The sequence below is a fragment of the Schistocerca americana genome, chromosome 1 (genome assembly GCF_021461395.2).
Source record: "Schistocerca americana isolate TAMUIC-IGC-003095 chromosome 1, iqSchAmer2.1, whole genome shotgun sequence".
Taxonomy (NCBI): domain Eukaryota; kingdom Metazoa; phylum Arthropoda; class Insecta; order Orthoptera; family Acrididae; genus Schistocerca; species Schistocerca americana.
In genome coordinates this window covers 669,355,273-669,374,076 of record NC_060119.1, presented here as the reverse complement: position 1 = coordinate 669,374,076, position 18,804 = coordinate 669,355,273, and the positions used below count along the sequence as shown (strand labels likewise).

The window sequence follows — 18,804 nt, the reverse complement described above, 5'->3', positions numbered from 1 at the left end:
ATTTTTGTTCATCCTGTGTACATCGATTTTATACAGGGTGTTCAGTAACTTTCCTTACAAAGATCTAGGACTTGTAGAGGGGACTGAGTTGACATTATTTTGATCCGGAATCCATGACCGAAAACGTACCTATTCCGTGCTACGGCCGTTCGAAAACATGTTTGATAGGCAGCCATCAGGGGGAGGGGCGGGGCGGAGTTCTGACGTCGCATCGGCTGATATCATGCTACCTCTATGACCTGGGTCGAGCCTCATTTAAGTGTTTGTGAGTGTTAGAGCAGCTTGGTTGAGTACACGTTTGCAGAATACACCAACATAGTCCTTCTGTATCGCGAAGGTCATGGTAATGGCAGCATTCCTTGTCGCCTTTATCGGTGTCGTTACCGACAATGTCCGTCTCCATCGCATACCATTTTCACTATAATTATGCATCGTCTTCGAAAAACGGGTAGCCACCGTCAGCAGGCTAACTCCAAGGAGGTGCCGCACATCCGAAATGAAAGAGGCCGTACTGCATCACGTTGAAGAGAACCCGTCAATGAGTACGTGAGCAATTGTGCGAGCGGTGGATGTTGCTCCCGGCACTGTCTGTTATGTTCTGCATGACCAACGACTTTATTCTTACCACGTCCAAAAGATACAGGCACTAATGCCAGCCAATTTTGCTCCATGCGTTGGTTTCTGTAAGCAGTTTCTGCAACGTTGCAACAACGAACCCCTAGTATTTCCACGACGCATTCTCTTCACGGCTGAACGAAAATTTGCTAGGGACTATGTTCTCAATTCTCGAAACAGCCGTGTCTGGGAAGACGAAAGCACATATGCCACCCATGTCCAGGCAGTCCAATAGAGATTTTGGTGTCAGTGTGGACGACCATGTGATTGCACCATAGACGCTTCCAACCCAGTTCGCGGGTCGCATCAGTTTGAGCTTCCTACAACAAGCGTTGTTGGGTGCTGTGACACTGAACGTCCGTCAGGGCCTGTGGTTCACGCTGTAGACGTCCGCAGCTCGTGGTCGTGCGGTAGCGTTCTCACTTCCCACGCCCGGGTTCCCTGGCTCGATTCCCGGCGGGGTCAGGGATTTTCTCTGCCTCGTGATGACTGGGTGTTGTGTGCTGTCCTTAGGTTACTTAGGTTTAAGCAGTTCTAAGTGCTAGGGGACTGATTACCATAGATGTTAAGTCCCATAGTGCTCAGAGCCATTTGAACCATTTGAACCACGCTGTAGGCGCATCCGCTCACTTTTCACGCCACCAGCGATTCGGACAGAGATAGATTGTCCGAAGTTGTCTAATCGTAAGGCTTCCGCGATCATCGGATTTCACTCCACTGAACCTTTTGTTATGGGTTCGAGTGAAGAGTTCGTTTATGAGACTCTTTTGCAGAGGCACCAGGTGTGATAGAGCAAGTATACCACAACATCTTTCGTAGATACAATGCGTAAACACAACTTCGTTGTCATCATAAGGAATCTTGCTTGTAGTGGATCGGAACGCTAACCCTCTTTTGAAAAGTACAAACACGGCTTAAGTTTAAAGGTAAACAACAGTGTTCCTGAAAACTGATTAAGTTTCCTTTCTGTTCCTCTAGTCGTCGGCCGGAGTGGCCGTGCGGTTCTAGGCGCTACAGTCTGGAACCGAGGGACCACTACGGTTGCAGGTTCGAATCCTGCCTCGGGCATGGATGTGTGTGATGTCCTTTGGTTAGTTAGGTTTAATTAGTTCTAAGTTCTAGGCGACTGATGACCTCAGAAGTTAAGTCGCATAGTGCTCAGAGCCATTTGAACCATTTTTTTTTGTTTCTCTAGTCATTATTCAGTGGAAGTGTAAAATAAGTGATATACTGGATCATGCCATACAACTATTTTTTGTAAAAGTGGTCATATTATCATCATATTTCCAAACGAATGTAGTACGGATCCAATTCATGATATTATCTACTCACTTCTCTCTACAAGATGTAGAAGTTTGTTAGGAGAAATTTAGAGCACTCAGTGGAAGGAATAGGAATGGACCCAAAACTCAATCCTGTGAGATTCACTTCGTGATTTCTTCTCAGTCACTAAAATTTTCTACACTACCAACAGTGTTTGAATTAACAAGTTTGTTTGCTTGGGCATCAGTAAATTTATAAAACGAATATTGTTTGACATACTCAGCACAAGATTTTGCATTCTGTCAAAGATGAGACAGAACCACCAAATGCATAGAACTTGAGTTATCCTGCCTCCGACTGCTCGGTCGCCTCACCTCGGAGAGCCTGGCGGCGACGGCGGATCCCGCGCTGCCGCCGCCCACGACGACGAAGTCGTAGGGCGCCCCGATGCGCAGCGCCAGCGGGTCGGGCTCGCGCACGCGGCCGCACGGGTCGGCGATGTCGCACTGGCGCCGCAGGAAGCCGTCCAGCAGGCCCATGAAGAGCGCGAACGCGCCCGGCCCGCACGTGCCCGCCAGCGACGGGCCCAGGTAGGCGGGCGCCCCGGCGCTGCACCCGCACACGCCCTGCAACAGCGCCGACGCCACTTTCACCAAGGCGTCACGCGTCATAAATTAAAATGAAGACAACAGGGAGTAACTGTTACGGGGTTGCAGCAGACGACGACGATATTTGATTTGTGGGTTTATCAGCGCCCGTACAAATTTCCAATCTTCTCACTGTCCAGTCGCGGCACTTTTCCCCGAATGAAGATGAAATAATGAGGAAAGCACCAACACCCCGTCGCCGTGCGGGGAAAATCCCCGATCCTACTGGGAATCGAACCCGGGATACGGGTGTTCCAGAGGCAGCAACACTAGCCACTAGACCAGGAGCTGCGGCCCTGTAGCAGACGAGTACACTTACGACGTTTGTAACAGTTACAAGGAATCCCTGGAGCGCTAAGTCACAAGTTCAATCTCTAGTAAGGCTTATTTGAAACGGTTTTGTTAACAATTATTAGAGGTAAAATATTAGCTCTCATAACTCACCATGTCCATCAGGAGTGTGACAGAACATGATTGTCACGGAGCTGCAGAGATCAGCCTTCCATGGGATGTACGTACTAATTTTACAAAATAGACATCGGTGACATTCAAGAAATGTTTAGAACAAACCATTAACTGCTACCGAATGAAAAATGACGCTCCACAAATATTACAATCGTTCGCATCATCAAGTTCGAAGTTGAACTCCTTGGGAGATACAAGCCGTGCAGGACGTTCAGCTAGGAAACCACTCTTAACGAAAGCATATAGAGTGATACTAGTGTAACGGGGGGCATCAGGGTAGCGTCTGATTCCACCTTTCTGCTTTGACCCGTGACGTCTTCAATATGGCGCAAACCCCTACTTGCACCGTATACAAAACGTCGACGATGTCGTCACTGCGTAAACATGCCAACAAACGCTAACAAAAACGACACAAGAACGTCTCGCTACAACTATAAAATGCAATCGACGGGAAAACGGTGGAAAATATGGGGCTTAGGACGGGGACAAGCTAAATTTGTAACAATACAAACCACCGCACCATCGAAAAACAAGTATTATAGAAAAAAAACCTCAACTTACGACATAACGCTACAGCCGCAAAACCCACAGGAATCGTACTCTTCACTCGACCTAGGTAGCTCAAACGAACCCCACGATTCCAAAAAAGGAATAACTGCAGTTCCAAAAAGTGGATTCGGACATATCTCTTTACCTACACAGGTATAGCTCAAACGCAGCTCTTGATACCTACTAGCAAACCACATATAAAGAAATTACAACCACAAACTTCACACACTTACATAACTCATAAAACACCACCATAACTAAAACCCCAACAATTTAAAAACCGAAAAACCCCATATTCATCTGATCAGTTAAAAAAACAACCATAACACCGCAAGTATAGAACAGGCAAAAGATCACATTTACTATAGAATACAATCAAAACAAAAGTTACTTACCGACAAAAGCCTCCTACAACATCATCTAGGTTGGCCACCACACACACACACACACACATACATAAAACAAATTCTCCAGAACACCCACAACCTTCCACCTATAAATCAACCTTAACCATTCGACACAACTCCCAAAAACAAAACCAACAAAGAACAAGGAACAAAGGAAAACAGAAATCAATTACTTTATATAAAAAAAAAAAAACCGGCCTATACATTCCACCACGGCCCTCAGGAAAACACTAAGAACACATAAATTTACAGGGGCGTTCTTCCGCCAGCAATACTCATCCAAATGAGATTGCACGTTGGAAGAGCACCTCTTTACGCTCCCAATAACTGGTTTAATTACCCCAAAATACCTTTATGGTATTAGTGCAAGTATCACTGTCGTAATCCTTAAACCGAATGCTATGGTTAACTGCTAAATGTTCATAAACCCTCTTTCCCACCCCTACTCGACGAAAATGTGTCTGACACGAAAGTGCTACCCTCCTCAATATATTCCCGAATGAGCCCCACTAATTCGTTCTTACTACGACTCCGAAAAATCTCAAAAACACAATCACAAATCCCCCCGGCCCCTGCCGAAATAACAGCCCTCCCCACACACAAATCAAACCGAGAACAGTCCCTCTCGTACTTCCTCTTACCAGACTGCGACTCATCAGTTTCAACAACAACCCCCGGTCCATCAATTTTACTCCAAAATCCTCGTACTCTGAACACATCTCACGACAAAAATAAAACCAGTCAGAAACAGTCCTAACACTCACACCAGTCTCATGCGCACAAAATCTTAAGGAGAATCTGCATCAAAAGTAATATGTAAGCAGAAAAGTTTCCCTTACGTCCCACTTAGGTTTCTCGAACCAGATACCACGCCGTGCCGTATCGAACGCCAAGGTACTGTCGCGCTGACAGCGCCACATTTAGGTCGCCGGTCCGAGACGCCGCAACTGTTGTCAACTTCATGCACTGCCCACAGGGATGACACCTAACATATTCTACTGTTAGTCCAGCAAGCTGCAGAAATACTGTTATGGACAACATATCTGAGCCGTGGCGAATGGCGGTAGGGTGTTCTACTTGCATCGCTGATATCGATACTCGGCTATCTTGCTATCTTTGACTGCTCCCCCTTCCCCCCTGCGGTTTTCCGGGTGAACGTGTGAGAGAGGATCTCCGATCGGCGTTCAACGAGCCAACTTGTGTTGAAAACAAGCTGCGTCCCTAACCGTGGTGCATGGGCCTCGCCGTGCTCGCCGCTCTTGTCTTTTGTCGCGCCCGATGTACGGTGCCGACCATTGGGCGCTTTGACGTGCAAAATTGTGGTGGGTTCGTCGTCTCATGCTGAACAGCTTCCCAGCTCGTAATTACCTAGTTCCAAGTTACGTATGACTTTTATTCTGTGTTTAACTAAGAAGACTGTAGAAACCTATTGTTTCATGGGTAGCTGCCGGAGATGGTTCTGAACTTGGTTCCACAGTGGCTATTTTAAGGAGGCTGATGTTCTTCATTTCGTTTCTCATCATCTGTGGAGTGTTTTAAGTGGTTTTCATGCAAATTTTAACTTGTTTTAGAATATATTGACCGCTTTGGGGCTCGTTGCGATTGTGTACGCGCCCGGCACCCGTAGAGTTAATGGCTTAATCATTTGTCACGGCAGGATGTGGTATGTTATTTAATGTTGAAAGTGCCTTAAGGCATCTGGAAGTGATCTGTAAGTTTCCTGCCAATTTACTGGGCGACTGGTAATGTTAGAGCAGGGCCGCACAAACACGGAAAACCGCACGGGTGCAAAGCGAGGTGCAGCGAGTGCCGGCACAGTGCATCGGTTCAACTCGGCATACTTCGCCTCAACTCGGCTTGCTAGGTGAGGCCGACGCTGTGCGCTGCCGAATGCGCTGCCAGACGGCTTATTCAACATTGGAATTCGCAAGCGCAAGACAATTACCGGAATAATGGATCCATCTGCTCCAAAAAAAGGGAAAATTGCCGAAAGTCAATTTAACCGGAATGGGAACTCTCCTACTTTTTTGAACCATTTGAACGATAAAGCCAAATGTCTAATATGCGGTACACTAATTACGTGTGTCAGAAAATGGTCTATTGAAAGGCACTACAGCAAATTGCATTCAGAAAAGTATAGTAATATAACAGGGGATGCCAGAGAGGAAGAATTACGGAAGTTGCAAACTCTTGCAGAAGAGAATTCTGTATCTACACACGAGGTTTGTTGCAAGTACTTTAGCATGTATATTTTGGTTAAAGGTCATGCGAAACGAAATAACACTTGTTTAGATTCCTTAGTTTTCGTTTTCGCATAAATTATTTCTAACATATCTTTTTTCTCTACTTTAGGGTGAAGAAGATGAGGGGTGTTGCGAAAGGACTCTCAGAGCTAGTTACAAAGTTGCTCTACGTTTAGCAAGAGCTGGGAGGCCATTTATGGACGGGCCATTAATAAAAAACGTTATGTTGGACGTAGTAGAGACAATGAATCCCACATTAGCTCCCGCGTACAGCAGAATACCACTTTCCAGAATGACAATACATCGGAGAATCAACGACATTGCTGAGAATTTGCATGAACAACTGGCAGCCAAAATTGAAAACTTCCTAGCGTGCTCCATCGAACTTGATGAGTCCACGGATATTAACGACACGGCTCAGCCGGCCGCGGTGGTCTAGCGGTTCAGGCGCTCAGTCCGGAACCGCGGGGCTGCTACGGTCGCAGGTTCGAATCCTGCCTCGGGCATGGATGTGTGTGATGTCCTTAGGTTAGTTAGGTTTAAGTAGTTCTAAGTTCTAGGGGACTGATGACCACAGATGTTAAGTACCATAGTGCTCAGAGCCATTTGAACCATTTGACACGGCTCGGTTAGCAATATTTTTGCGTGCCGTGGACGACGACCTACATGTAACGGAAGAGCTCCTGGATATGATTTCGTTGAAGGACACTGTTACAGGGGCGGATATTTTAGCAGCTGTTGGAATGGCAGCTGAAGGAGTAGGACTCCCTTGGGAAAAGCTGTTTTCCGTAACCCCAGACGGGGCACCAGCAATGTGCGGTAAAGCAAAATGGTTTATTGGCCTACTGCGGAAAAAACTTAACATGCCGAATTTACCTTCCGTTCATTGTTTTGCACACCAAGAGGCTCTTTGTGCGAAAGTTAACGGTCTTCAAGATGTGATGAAGGTAGTGGTGCGTATCGTGAACTGCATTCGTTCTCATGGACCCATTCATCGTCATTTCAAAGAATTTTGGATTTCCTTTGAAGAGGAGTATCCAGATATTCCCTACCACGCTGAGGTGCGCTGGCTGAGCAAAAGGAAAGTGATTTCCCGAATTTTTCGACTACGCCACACTGTGGCTCAGTTTTTGGAGAGCAAAGGACGTCCGGAGCCACTTTTTCATTACCCCAAATGGGTAGCTGGTTTAGGATTTTTAGCAGACATTATGGCTCTCCTAAATGATTTAAGTCTGAAACTCCAAAAAGAAAACAATCTCGTCAACGACATGATCAGCAAAATAAACGCTTTCACGTATAAACTGAAGCTCCTCAAAAACAACCTTTCAGAGAAAAATACGCAACACTTTCCTGAACTAGGTAAGCGAGATATAAATTGTACCTTTATTAAAACAGCCTGATTTTTATAACCGCTCTAATCAAAACGGTACTATGTTTTTGTTTGACAGCATCTCTGCAGAAAGGAGCGCGCTTTGAAAAATACGTCGAGGTGCTACAATCCCTTCCAGGTAATGTGCTGGTATATCACATACAGCTAAATAAAGGAGATTGCGTTACATATGCAAGTGTAGCATTACATTAAAACCCATAGTACACATTACATGTTTATTAAAATCCATCGCATTTTAGTACTTCGAAACAACGGCTTACATTACTTTCATTTATTAACATTGGATTTGTTATTGTTTCAGGAAATTACCTACCTGCAGCCAATTCTCGATGTTTTTGTGAAACCTTTTTCGATGTACGAGTATATTGAAAGTGCGCCTTCAGATTTACATTTCGAACTAACTGATTTGCAAAGCGATGTTCACCGAAAGGATTTGTTTTACAATACAAAAGGTTTGCTCCAATTCTACTAGAATTTGCCGAAGGAAGAATTTCCCAAGTTACACAGAGAAGCAGCGAAGATTACTTCTATGTTTGTTTCCACTTTTGTATGTGAAAGGTTTTTTTTCTGTTTTGTCTCGTACAAAAACTAGATTGCGTGCGAGTATTTCTAATTGTAATTTAAAAAATTCTCTCAGAATTGCTGTCAGCCAATCTCTTGTTCCAGATCTTAGTAGCATAATTGCAAATAAAATAAAGAGCACATAGGATGATACATTTGTGTTGAAACCAAATTTAAAATTGTTACCATTACAGTTATTATATAAATCTCTTTCGTACCGGTACACCAAACTAAGCTCTCCACCTAGTGTACATTAGTATTTGTCAATGACAAAGACACCAGGGTAAAAGCTTTGAAACAGGTAGCAACAGGCGGCGCGAGCGACACAAGCTAAGGAAGTGAGGGGCAGCGCTGTTGCGCAAAGCCGAGGAGTGGGGGGTCTGCACCGTCGTCAACATAGCGCAGCCGTCTTCTGCACTCCGCACTGTGCGATGCACCTTGTGCGGCACTGTGTTAGAGTGTTGCTCCATAAGACTTTGGGGCATGCTTATTATACATCCCAGTGTGGCTGTGATTTGACCTTGTTTTCACTGCAGTCTATTTGTGCTGCAGGCCATTTGTTAAGCCTCCTCGTTTCGTGGCGTCGGTGCGGTTATGGATTCTTGTCAGAACCGCTCATTGTGAGGCCGGTCGGACTATATATAAATATATACCGCCTGCTAGTGAGCCTGTGCACAGGCCGTGGGGAGTGAACCCGCGTATTGCCTGCCGGCCGTAGCGTTATTGCTTCAAAATACTGCCGTGGGCCTTAACGCTGTTCTCTAAAATTAAGTGCTATTTGGGAATCATTCTGAGTCATTATGTCCGTTAGTTAAGTGAGGCCACTTTGGTAATATTAGCGTTTCTGTAAGTCATTTTACTGTTTGAGTTATTAGTAACCATTCTTATTTAACACTTACGTTAATCATTTGTGTATCTTTAATGAATATGCAACTTGTTATTTTTCCTGTGTGCTAGTTTTGCGACCTTGGTTGGCCCACTTTGCTTTTTTAGTATAAGCATGTTTCACTGTGGACCATTACGTGGGCAGTCCAGTTTTATTACGTATTAAGATCTTTGTTTTTTAATGAAGTTGTGGTACTGTGTGGCTGTGTAACTTAGGGTTGAAAGTGTATAGTGTTCCTAGTCTTTTGAGATATGGTTAAACATGAACAATTGTTTATGATTGATTATTTCACCGTGCCTATTATCTGTGATTTTGGTTGCGGACGCAACATATGATTCTTATTCGTGTTTATGTAATTCAGTTAAAGTGAAGATCTGTATATTGCATCAGTAAGAGGGCAAATGACCGAATTGAAGTTTATTATAAAGTCTGTTTTGAGTTAGTTAAAATTGTAAAACAATCACTAGTGATCCTAGGCTTTCTATTTCCTTTAAATAACTGTGGTGAGATTGTAATTTTTGATTTTCTAAAGAACTGATCAGTACCACGGTTCAGTATCGTCACCCATAGCAGCACATAACGAAAAACTGGAAAAGTATCTATCGTTTCCATCCCTTAAAAAACAATTTAAAACATATTAAATTTAATTGCGTACGACAAACACTTAAGTAATCAGACTTAACAAAATGCCAAACACAAAAAAGAAAAAAACATAATAGCTCACTGAAAACATAGAAAACACTTCAAAATCCACGTTACAGCAATGACTACTCAGACTCAAACCCTCGTTACCACAGTGATAACCAAGACTCAAATCAACCCAACGCCACACATTAAACTCAACACGTCAAGACCCACCTGCAGAGGGTGTCATCAAATACAACACGACATCTGCAAACACGAACCAACTCAAAAACACCACCCCATAATGACATCACTCACCACAACACCATTACGTCACGGGTCAAACTAGTAGGTTGGAATCGGACGCTTCTAATGACCCTAACTGGATGATGATAACTGATGGAATGTGGTGACACGCGACCGAATGCGGAACAGTCTGTCGTTGAGCTTGTCGTGAGACTGTCTATTCTTTAAGACCTACCTGCAGATAGTGCAATAATATGTTTTACAGTCACGGAAAAAAAGAAGCATCCAGAGGCTGAATTTGTCCAGTTGTTCCATTTGGTATGAATTCTACGTCACACACTTTACAGAAGGGTAGTTTGCTCTGAAAGAACGTGATTTTTATGCACAGACCAGGAATCAAGCTAAAGCAAGTTATTTTGACGAGCTTTTGGCCAAAAGCAATTGTCATACTTTAGCTGTAGTTCTCTTACATCCATTTTTCCCACTCTGTTGATAAGAGGTAAATAATATTCCGTACTACCTTGCAAGACCACGCGCACGAGAAAAAATCGGTGGGGAAGGGGGGGGGGGGGGAGGGGGGGGGGGAGGGGGGGGCAGAGCACCTACAACTTCTCACAGCACAATGAATAACTTTCCAGTCCATTTACTATTCAGATTAACAGTCGGCATAATTGTATACGAATGCGTTAAGGTTATCATTAGCTCACTTTGATACAACTCTCTTGGTACTGTTCCTCTAATTTACAGTGATCCTTCGATATTCACTTCCTCTTCATATCCCTATTGGTCGGAGTTGGAAACAGATTCCCTACTGAACGATGGATAAGTTTATTTATCTTACTTACAAATTTTCAGGCCGATTCCGCAGTTTGCTGTGCATCGCCAAGTTGACGCTTTGTTTGCAATGTCGTTACCTTACGTCTTCCAATTCTGTAGCACTGTTTGAAGTTATGCAACAGTCCACTGCTTCCCTTGAAATCACTGCAATCTATGTCGCGAGCAATGTGATGTGCATAACGCAGTAGATCACTATCATGCACATCCTGTGAACTGTAACAAGCATCTAGAAACGCGGATACACCAGTTTTTTGTAAAAAGTGCCCCTTGTTCTCCCTTGAATTTGTGTAGTTTTTTATCACATTGCTGCGGAATTATTCGAGATCTGTTCATAATTGTTTCTTTACTATGCCGCGGATGATAGTCCATGTACATAATTATGGTTAGAAGTCGCTCCTTGAACAACGATTGTCCTTTACTGCGTTTCACTGGAGGCGGGATTCGTGTCTCCCTGTCCGACAAGCATAATGAACTACATGACTCGACACCTGTTTCTGTATCACTTTCAATCGTTAAGCAAGTATAGTTATCATTGTACTCAACATGAACATTGTCCGCACAGTTGATCGTATACCACACCACACACTCCACTGACTCATCTCGAAGAAACGCTAACATTTCGTCTACCACTTCTTTCTCGCTCTGTGAAATTCCTTGGGTTCCTTGCTGACGAAATGTCAACTTCGGCAAATGTTGTTACAGATGTAATGCAATGTCTGCTTTGTTCATTGTTCCCATTAAAACCACTAGCACTGTAGCACTGTTGTCAGCTACTCTTCGACTAAGCAGTTCAGTTACGCTCTGTAGCCTCATCCTGTGCTCACCATTGGATACCTCCAGTCCCGCCCCATTCTGCTATTAGCAACCAATATTGTTGTTGCATGGTAGACAAAATGTGGAGCGTCGAATGGCATCAACATCGTTGGCCATTTGCGACCTCGCACTCAAGGGGTTCCTCGTTAGGCACAATTCACCCTGAGACGATGCAATATTACGATACGCTGCAAAAAAAGTCGCGCGGAGTGACGCCTACTGGTACGATACTTGTGTTCCCACTGGGATGTACTGGCTGTAACTGTACAATGTTACAAATATATAACATAGTTCAGCTGTGGTTCTCGTAAGCTATACCAACAGAAATGTCAATTAATGAATTCTACAGAATGAGTCCAGACAGTTTCGCTTTTTGGGGCACTTAGTATCAGCTGGAAAGCAGGACACAAATTTTCGACTTGCTATCGCTCCTGCTGAGAAGCTACTCATTGCAACAGGCTAACTTGGTGCGAGTGTTTGAGTCCCATTACAAATTCCACTGTGAAAAGTTCGTTATCATTAAGCCGTGGCGGCCTTTATCTATTCCATTTTCGATACAGTCGCACTCTTTGGTTTCCTGATGTTCAAGTCAACTATGTGGTGTGTGGGATGGCGAGAGGGCTGTGGCCAGTACTGACGGCTAGTAAGAAAGTGGACGCTAAGTGTTTCTCCTAATGGACAGGCAGTCGGATTTGGCATTTCTTGGCCGTAGTGTGACGTGTCCGGGCTCGTGGTGGTCCTGCCGTCTTCTTGAACGTCGCCATGTTGTGGAGGGTGGTTTGGTTCCGCCGTCGCCTGGGTCAGAGGAAAATTTTGGAAATTTGTGGTAAGTTCCTATGGCCAAACTGCTGAGGTCATCGGCCCCTGGGCTTACACACTACTTAATCTAACTGAAACTGACTTACGCTAAGGACAACGCACACACCCATGCCCTATGGGAGAACTCTAACCTCCGGCAGGAGAAGCCGCGCCAACCGTGGTAAGGTACCCTAGACCACGCGGCTACCCCACGCGGCCTTGGTCAATGATTTACTTTTTAGCTAGCTGCAAAGTCAAGTGTTCCATATTGGGAAGTTGGCGGAGTATACGCGGGTATTCACTCACTCCATGCCTTGCAATTGGTTCTGCTTTTATTTGTGGCGATTTTCATTGTGTGATTTAGAAAGGTACTTGGGATTCCAACCTCTATATTATGTATGTTACCTCTTTTTCTTAAAAAGAAAAAAAATGGAGCAGATTTCCTTGTGAGCGTTATTTAAGCTGACAGTTCAGCTCCTGAAAGGGGCTCTGATACTGAGAGTAAACTGCGTGATACCATTTCCCTTTTTTCTCTAGTACTAAAACTTTACTGTGTTTCATTGTTTTCCATTGAGCTCCGCTAAGAGTCGATGTGTACTTGGGCATGTACGTTTGCGGCGTCAGGCACTTTTGACGCACCATTCTTTCTACACGCTCGCCTGCTGGTTGAACGAAAGCTAGTTGATAACTGTAAACAATTTTGGTACTAAAAGCATCACGCCTCTATATGTCTGTTGTTATTTAAATGCAGCTTATTTCAGTTTCGACATCTGAGCTGTTCTAAAGACTGTTGCTAGTTGGTTGTTCTAATATTATTAGAGGTGTTTGTTTTGAGTACTTACCATTTGATTAGCAAGTCCTCAGTGATTTATTGTGTCGCTAAGGCAGCAAATTTTTAAAGTGCACTGCCGTTACGTATGTTATATTATCTGCTTGTAAGTGTCATTAATAGCTAATTAAAGGTGTAGCTCGGCTGGTCCCGGCGGAGGTTCGAGTCCTCCCTCGGGCATGGGTGTGTGTATTTGTCCTTAGGATAATTTAGGTTAAGTAGTGTGTAAGCTTAGGGACTGATGACCTTAGCAGTTAAATCCCATAAGATTTCACACACATTTGAACATTTTTGAAAGGTGTAGCTTGTGCTTAGGCCCTCACGCCGTTTTGCAGACGTCTCTATGCCATCGCCTCATTGTTGCCGGAGCTCTATAAACAGCTGTTGTTTTCGCCTGAAAGCGTTTCCACTTCGTAGTTGAGAGCTTGTAACAGCTTTCTTTCCACCATTAAAATCAAATTCCATATGTTAGGTGCATTTCATATTCACCAACGTATGCCACAAAATGCTCCAAATATAAACTTGCCAATGACAACAATTTTCACTGCAAACTATTTGAAGTATGTGCAATGTTTTGATTTACTTCGAAGTATCACAATAGCAGTGAGCGATAACGAAAAGAAAACCAATTCATTATCAGACTGCTATGTCAGACTAAACTATGTCAAAAAAATGATTTTTTTTAAATAATAGTTTGCTGAAAATCGAATGAGAAATACTGAATTACTAGAAGTCGCGTGAATGTCGAAACTGTGGTTTTTAAATTTTTACTCTTACTGAGTAGCTACAGAGACAGATGTAGTTATGCTTTATCTACATAAGACAATTTTGTTTTAGGCACATTGTGTGGCTTAAGATTTCGCTCCCCGTGTATCGTTCGATGCAAGCTGCGGGGAGCAACCAGCACTTCGGGCATTACAACAGAGATTCGTAATGCTGGTGTGTCGCTGCCGTTGCAGTGTGAACCAATTGCTTCGATGTGCCACTGTGTTCCTGTGTGTTCCATTGATGGGGTTCCTGCCGCGTTGTACCTCCATTCGCATCGTGTATAGCATCGCACGTCGTATTGTCTCAGTGAGAACCGTGCCTTACAACAAACAACAGGAGAAAAAGCATGTAAACACAGGCGACGATAAATTTAGACACTCCCAGTCGCTCCAATACCGCGGGAATCCGCCTGTAGCCTCTGATCGGTTTACTTCCGCTTCTGGCCACTCAGATAGAGGTTTTCTCTGATTTACCTAAATCGTCAAGATAAATGGCCGTTCACCGCCTTGTGTCACAGTGGGAGAAGGGTCTCAACAGCCAGAGTCAATACTTCTAACATACAGGTACTAGTTTCTGTGATTATGATTCCGGCTCGTTTCTTTTTGGACGCCCCTTATATTTGTCCTGCATTCAAAATACAAGTACCTGGTGAAGAGGCTAGCGGGCGTTTGACATTGTTGTTAGCAGCGAGCACCGTAAGCCAACAGAAACATTACCTTCAAGAAATTAAGACACATTTCGTATTATATTTACTTTTACTTGTGACCAAGTGTTAAGATTGCACTACAATATTACATTTGGGGCAAGAACTGAACCAATTTCTCAGCAAAAAGATGAGGAAGACCCAAGACTGCTTTTATGGAAACAGCAGGGGGCCACGCTGAACCTATGAAAGTTTGTTGGCAAAGTTCTGACTCAGCTTGTATACACGTTATTGATTGTTCTTCGGGCTGTGGAAGGGATGCAGTTACGGAGAATTTGGAGTCGGTTGACCCGTGATGTTAACTTTCTCGGTTATCGGTAAAACTTGGTCGGACGACAAGCTCATCGGTTAAAATTTCAAACTCTGTGCAGACCAACAAATCTCTATTTACAGAGCATTCTGTGATCCTCTCAAACATTAGCCTAATTCCCGCAGCTCCTAATCTAAAAACGACTATTACTGTGATTCTTCAGTTTCTCCCGGCATATTTGTTGCTCGAACAGTCCACGGGTATACTGCCGGTCCAACGGGCACAATATTTCGGCGATCAGACATGTCGCCATCGTCAGGAGCGCTGACGAACTGAGCTCCTGAGGGCGGGCGGCCGAGGTCAGTTCGTCAGCGCACCTGACGATGGCAACATGTCTGATCGCCGATATATTGTGCCTGTTGGACACTATGAACCGGCAGTATACCCGTGGACTGTTCGAGCGACTCTATTACTAGTTTGAACACTTCCTAGGTCAATAGTCATTTTAAATTCACCGCTCTCTGAAGTGATATTTATCTTTTGGTAATTCGCCTATGTACTGTAAGATACAGATCGGGAAAAGATGACTAAAATCAGAGGAGCGACTGTGATCCAATTCTGTACAAGTGCGTTTAGGTCTTGACCAAGCAGTCTTTCAGCAGGCTTGGGACGTGAGGTCGGCAAGTGAGTAATTCCAGCGCTGTAACTCATCTTTCACCGTGTAGCAGAGTGAAATGAAATTTCCTGACAAACTAAAACTATCTTGGACTTAGAGTAATATCTACATGTTTACCGTTAGTGGGAAATTCTCTTAAAAATATGTCAGTGTCTTACCTCAAAAACTCAATGTAGTTTGTATATTTTGCTGAAGTAGTGTGATGGAGAATAGTCTGCTTGCAGAATGTGGTCAATACTGCGAATATTTGTTGAACAACGGCAATATTTTGTAATGAAACTTCAAGACAAAACAGCTTTCACGTTCATTTTCTTCGGCGAGAAAAGCGTTTAGCAACTGAGCTGTGCAAGCATGCCTCTAGATTCAGCTCAGTCTTCACTAAGGCATTTAATGCAGAGGAATGCCTGATTATACTACCTGAAAAATTACACAAAATGGCCAAAATGCGTTACCATTGTCTGTCACTCCGATTACTGGACTAAAACTGCATCCACTCGTCTCCCAGTTCCACGTACTCCTCATTCAGTGCAGCAGAGGGCATTCCAGCAGATTACTAATTCCGACTAATGATGGAGCAAAGCAGTGGAGTGAACTTCATCTGTGAGCAAGTGACCAGTGAATCTCGCGAGCTACCGTATCTCATAGACAGTGCAAAGCACGTAGCAGTGGACATTACCAGCCTCTAAAATGTAGAACTACTAAGACCACGATTTCATTCAATATCCAGCGATTCGCAATTGCAGGGCTGTTGACTTAGATCACATGAATTGTGGCTCAAACTCAAGCGTACATGTACCGGTTTTTTCACTGTCTCACAACTGAAACGTTACACATTAATCGTGCCGTTACTCATAATCAAGCCGTATATGTCCCATGCGTTTCTTATTCTTCACTGCAATTTGATTATTCAAGGGCGACTGGGATTTAACGTAAGTCTACGTTGAGGTGATTGGAGTCTTAGGGCAATGCACAAGAAAAGTGGAGAAACAGGCCGTAGCCTTCCTTAAACCATCCTACCATTAATCTTAAAAAGTCTAGGAAAACAACGAAAAAAAAAAAAAAAAAAGAAATCACGTTGGTTGCATGGTGCTTTGAGTCCTATCTCTCCTTCGTAGTATCCATTGGCTCTCTTCCATTCGAACTTTGTTCTCCATATTTCCGTTCCTCTCTCTTTTTATCCTTTTATGTTGCCATTTCTTCCATTTAATAGCAGTATTTCACTTACGCAGATTTCTTAGTCTATTTTGTATTTGCAGCCTCTGCTATACGAGTAAATTGGTGTATCCTTAGCTAGATACACAGGCCTTCAGGTATTTTCCTATGGAGCAGTTGGACCATAAACCTACAACTAGGACGTCATCGAATCTTAAGAACGCCCTTTGACCGGAGAACACGTGATGATGATGTCCTTCATGCCGACAACGGATGTGCACACAGGGCTCTCCTAGCTGAAAAATTTTCAACTTCAAATAGGTCAGCTCAGTGGGTGTTTATCTGCATCTCCCGACCAGAATAGCTGGAATTTTTAGGAGATAATGTTGTAGCTTATATTATTATGGCAGAATTGAGGACGTTATCTGCGAACATTTTCACAAACGAAAGCAAATATATTTTCAGTTTTTATTTCTACACCGAAACAGCTGTATATATTTCGTTCTAGTTTAATTTCAATCGATTTTGAAGCGACCAGACTTTTAGGTACAAAATTTGTGATATGGTGTACGGTGAAAATTCCGCAACTCCGATAATCACTATTAAATCATCTGGACGTGAAGTAGCTCAAAAATCTATCAACAAACATGAAAATGACTCAAGTTTTTGTTATGGTTGTTGTGACCGCTTTTTAAATGGTAGCTCCCCATAATAACGTTGGATGAGCCGATCTAAAGTAAGAAAAACAGATGGACATACCACTTCCAATCGGAACAGTTTTGAATTTTTTTTGAAGGGAATGATATCTTTCAAAGAACCACCTTACTGATTTCTTTTTTTTCCAGAATTTACATCCAATCCACATCTATTGTTTAAAAGTCTTACACGGTAGCAGTCTTGCTGCCCTAAATCGTATTTTGGTAATATCTGCTGTGTGTAGCGGATCCGTGAAGTCCAGTACTTAGTCTACATCGGTTCATATCACGTGTGTTATTAAAACGTTGCGAATTGCAGAGACAGATTGTTATTTTTCACGGTTCATGAACTCGTTATTTCATCACCTCACTTTTATGGTACAGACTGTCGAGAATTAGCTTATAGTATCCACGTTTCGTTAATGTCGCCAATCTCTGTGCAACTCACTTTTTTCCGTTGCGCGAGGGTCCAGGAAGGCACGCTTCCAGTTCACATGTTGTCGAATTCTGGAAAAAGGATTTGTTACATCGTAACTTGTCTTGTGTATAGATGCCATGCAGCTGCTACATTATCAGTGCGTGTGTGGGCAGTGCATGTGGAAGACGGTTATAGGGAGAGATAGACGGGCACTGGGTCACGCATCATGACTACCGCTTGCGATAACCACTAGTAGGGATCTCTCTGAATCGGCGGAGTGGCGTCATCTATCGCGCAATGAACTGATAGCGGTCACACAATGTTAGCGGCATCCATAATGGAGGGAGCATCCTCTGGAAAGCATTGCAACGTTCTAAGGGTTCTGTCATAAGAACTGCATCCGCTGAGGTGACAAAAGTCATAGGTACCACCTAACATGACGTCGGATTTCCTCTTGCCCGAGTGCAACAACTCGACGTTGCACGAACTTAATAAGTAGTTGGAAGACACCTTCAGAAATGCTGAGCCATACTGCTTTTATAGACGTCCACATTTGCGAAAATCTAGCTGGCGCAGGATTTTATGCGCCAACAGACCTGTAGATTTTGTCCTGTAAATCTTCGATGGCAACAATCAGAGCAAAATGCCTCGGACCTCTGGAGGTGACGTAGTCCCACCTCTATCTGACAAACCAGGGACTCCTAATATACGACTCGGCAAACAAATGGTAATGAGATGGGGAGCTATTAGTATCAATGGGGGCTACTCTGGGAAGAAGGTAGAGCTGGCAGAGGCTGCAAGTAAGATGGGGCTGGATGTTTCAGCTGTTAGTGACATTCGGGTAAGGGGTGAGAAAGAAGAGGAAGTGGGAGAATACAAGGTCTACCTGTCAGGAGTCAAAGCAGGAATAGCAAAATGGGGTGTAGGGCTTTGCATCAGGAAAGAAATTGAACCCAGCGTAGTTGAAAT

At 43.7% G+C, this 18,804-nt stretch overlaps 1 protein-coding gene across 1 annotated transcript in view; it reads right to left on the bottom strand.

Moving 5' to 3' along the window:
* LOC124588477 (glucose dehydrogenase [FAD, quinone]-like) overlaps positions 1–18,804 on the bottom strand; it is a 191,606-nt gene that overhangs the window by 134,980 nt on the left and 37,822 nt on the right. The window contains exon 4 of the mRNA XM_047131474.1: positions 2,253–2,504. Within this exon, the coding sequence (XP_046987430.1) occupies positions 2,253–2,504 (252 nt within the window). The remainder of the gene's footprint in view (positions 1–2,252; positions 2,505–18,804) is intronic.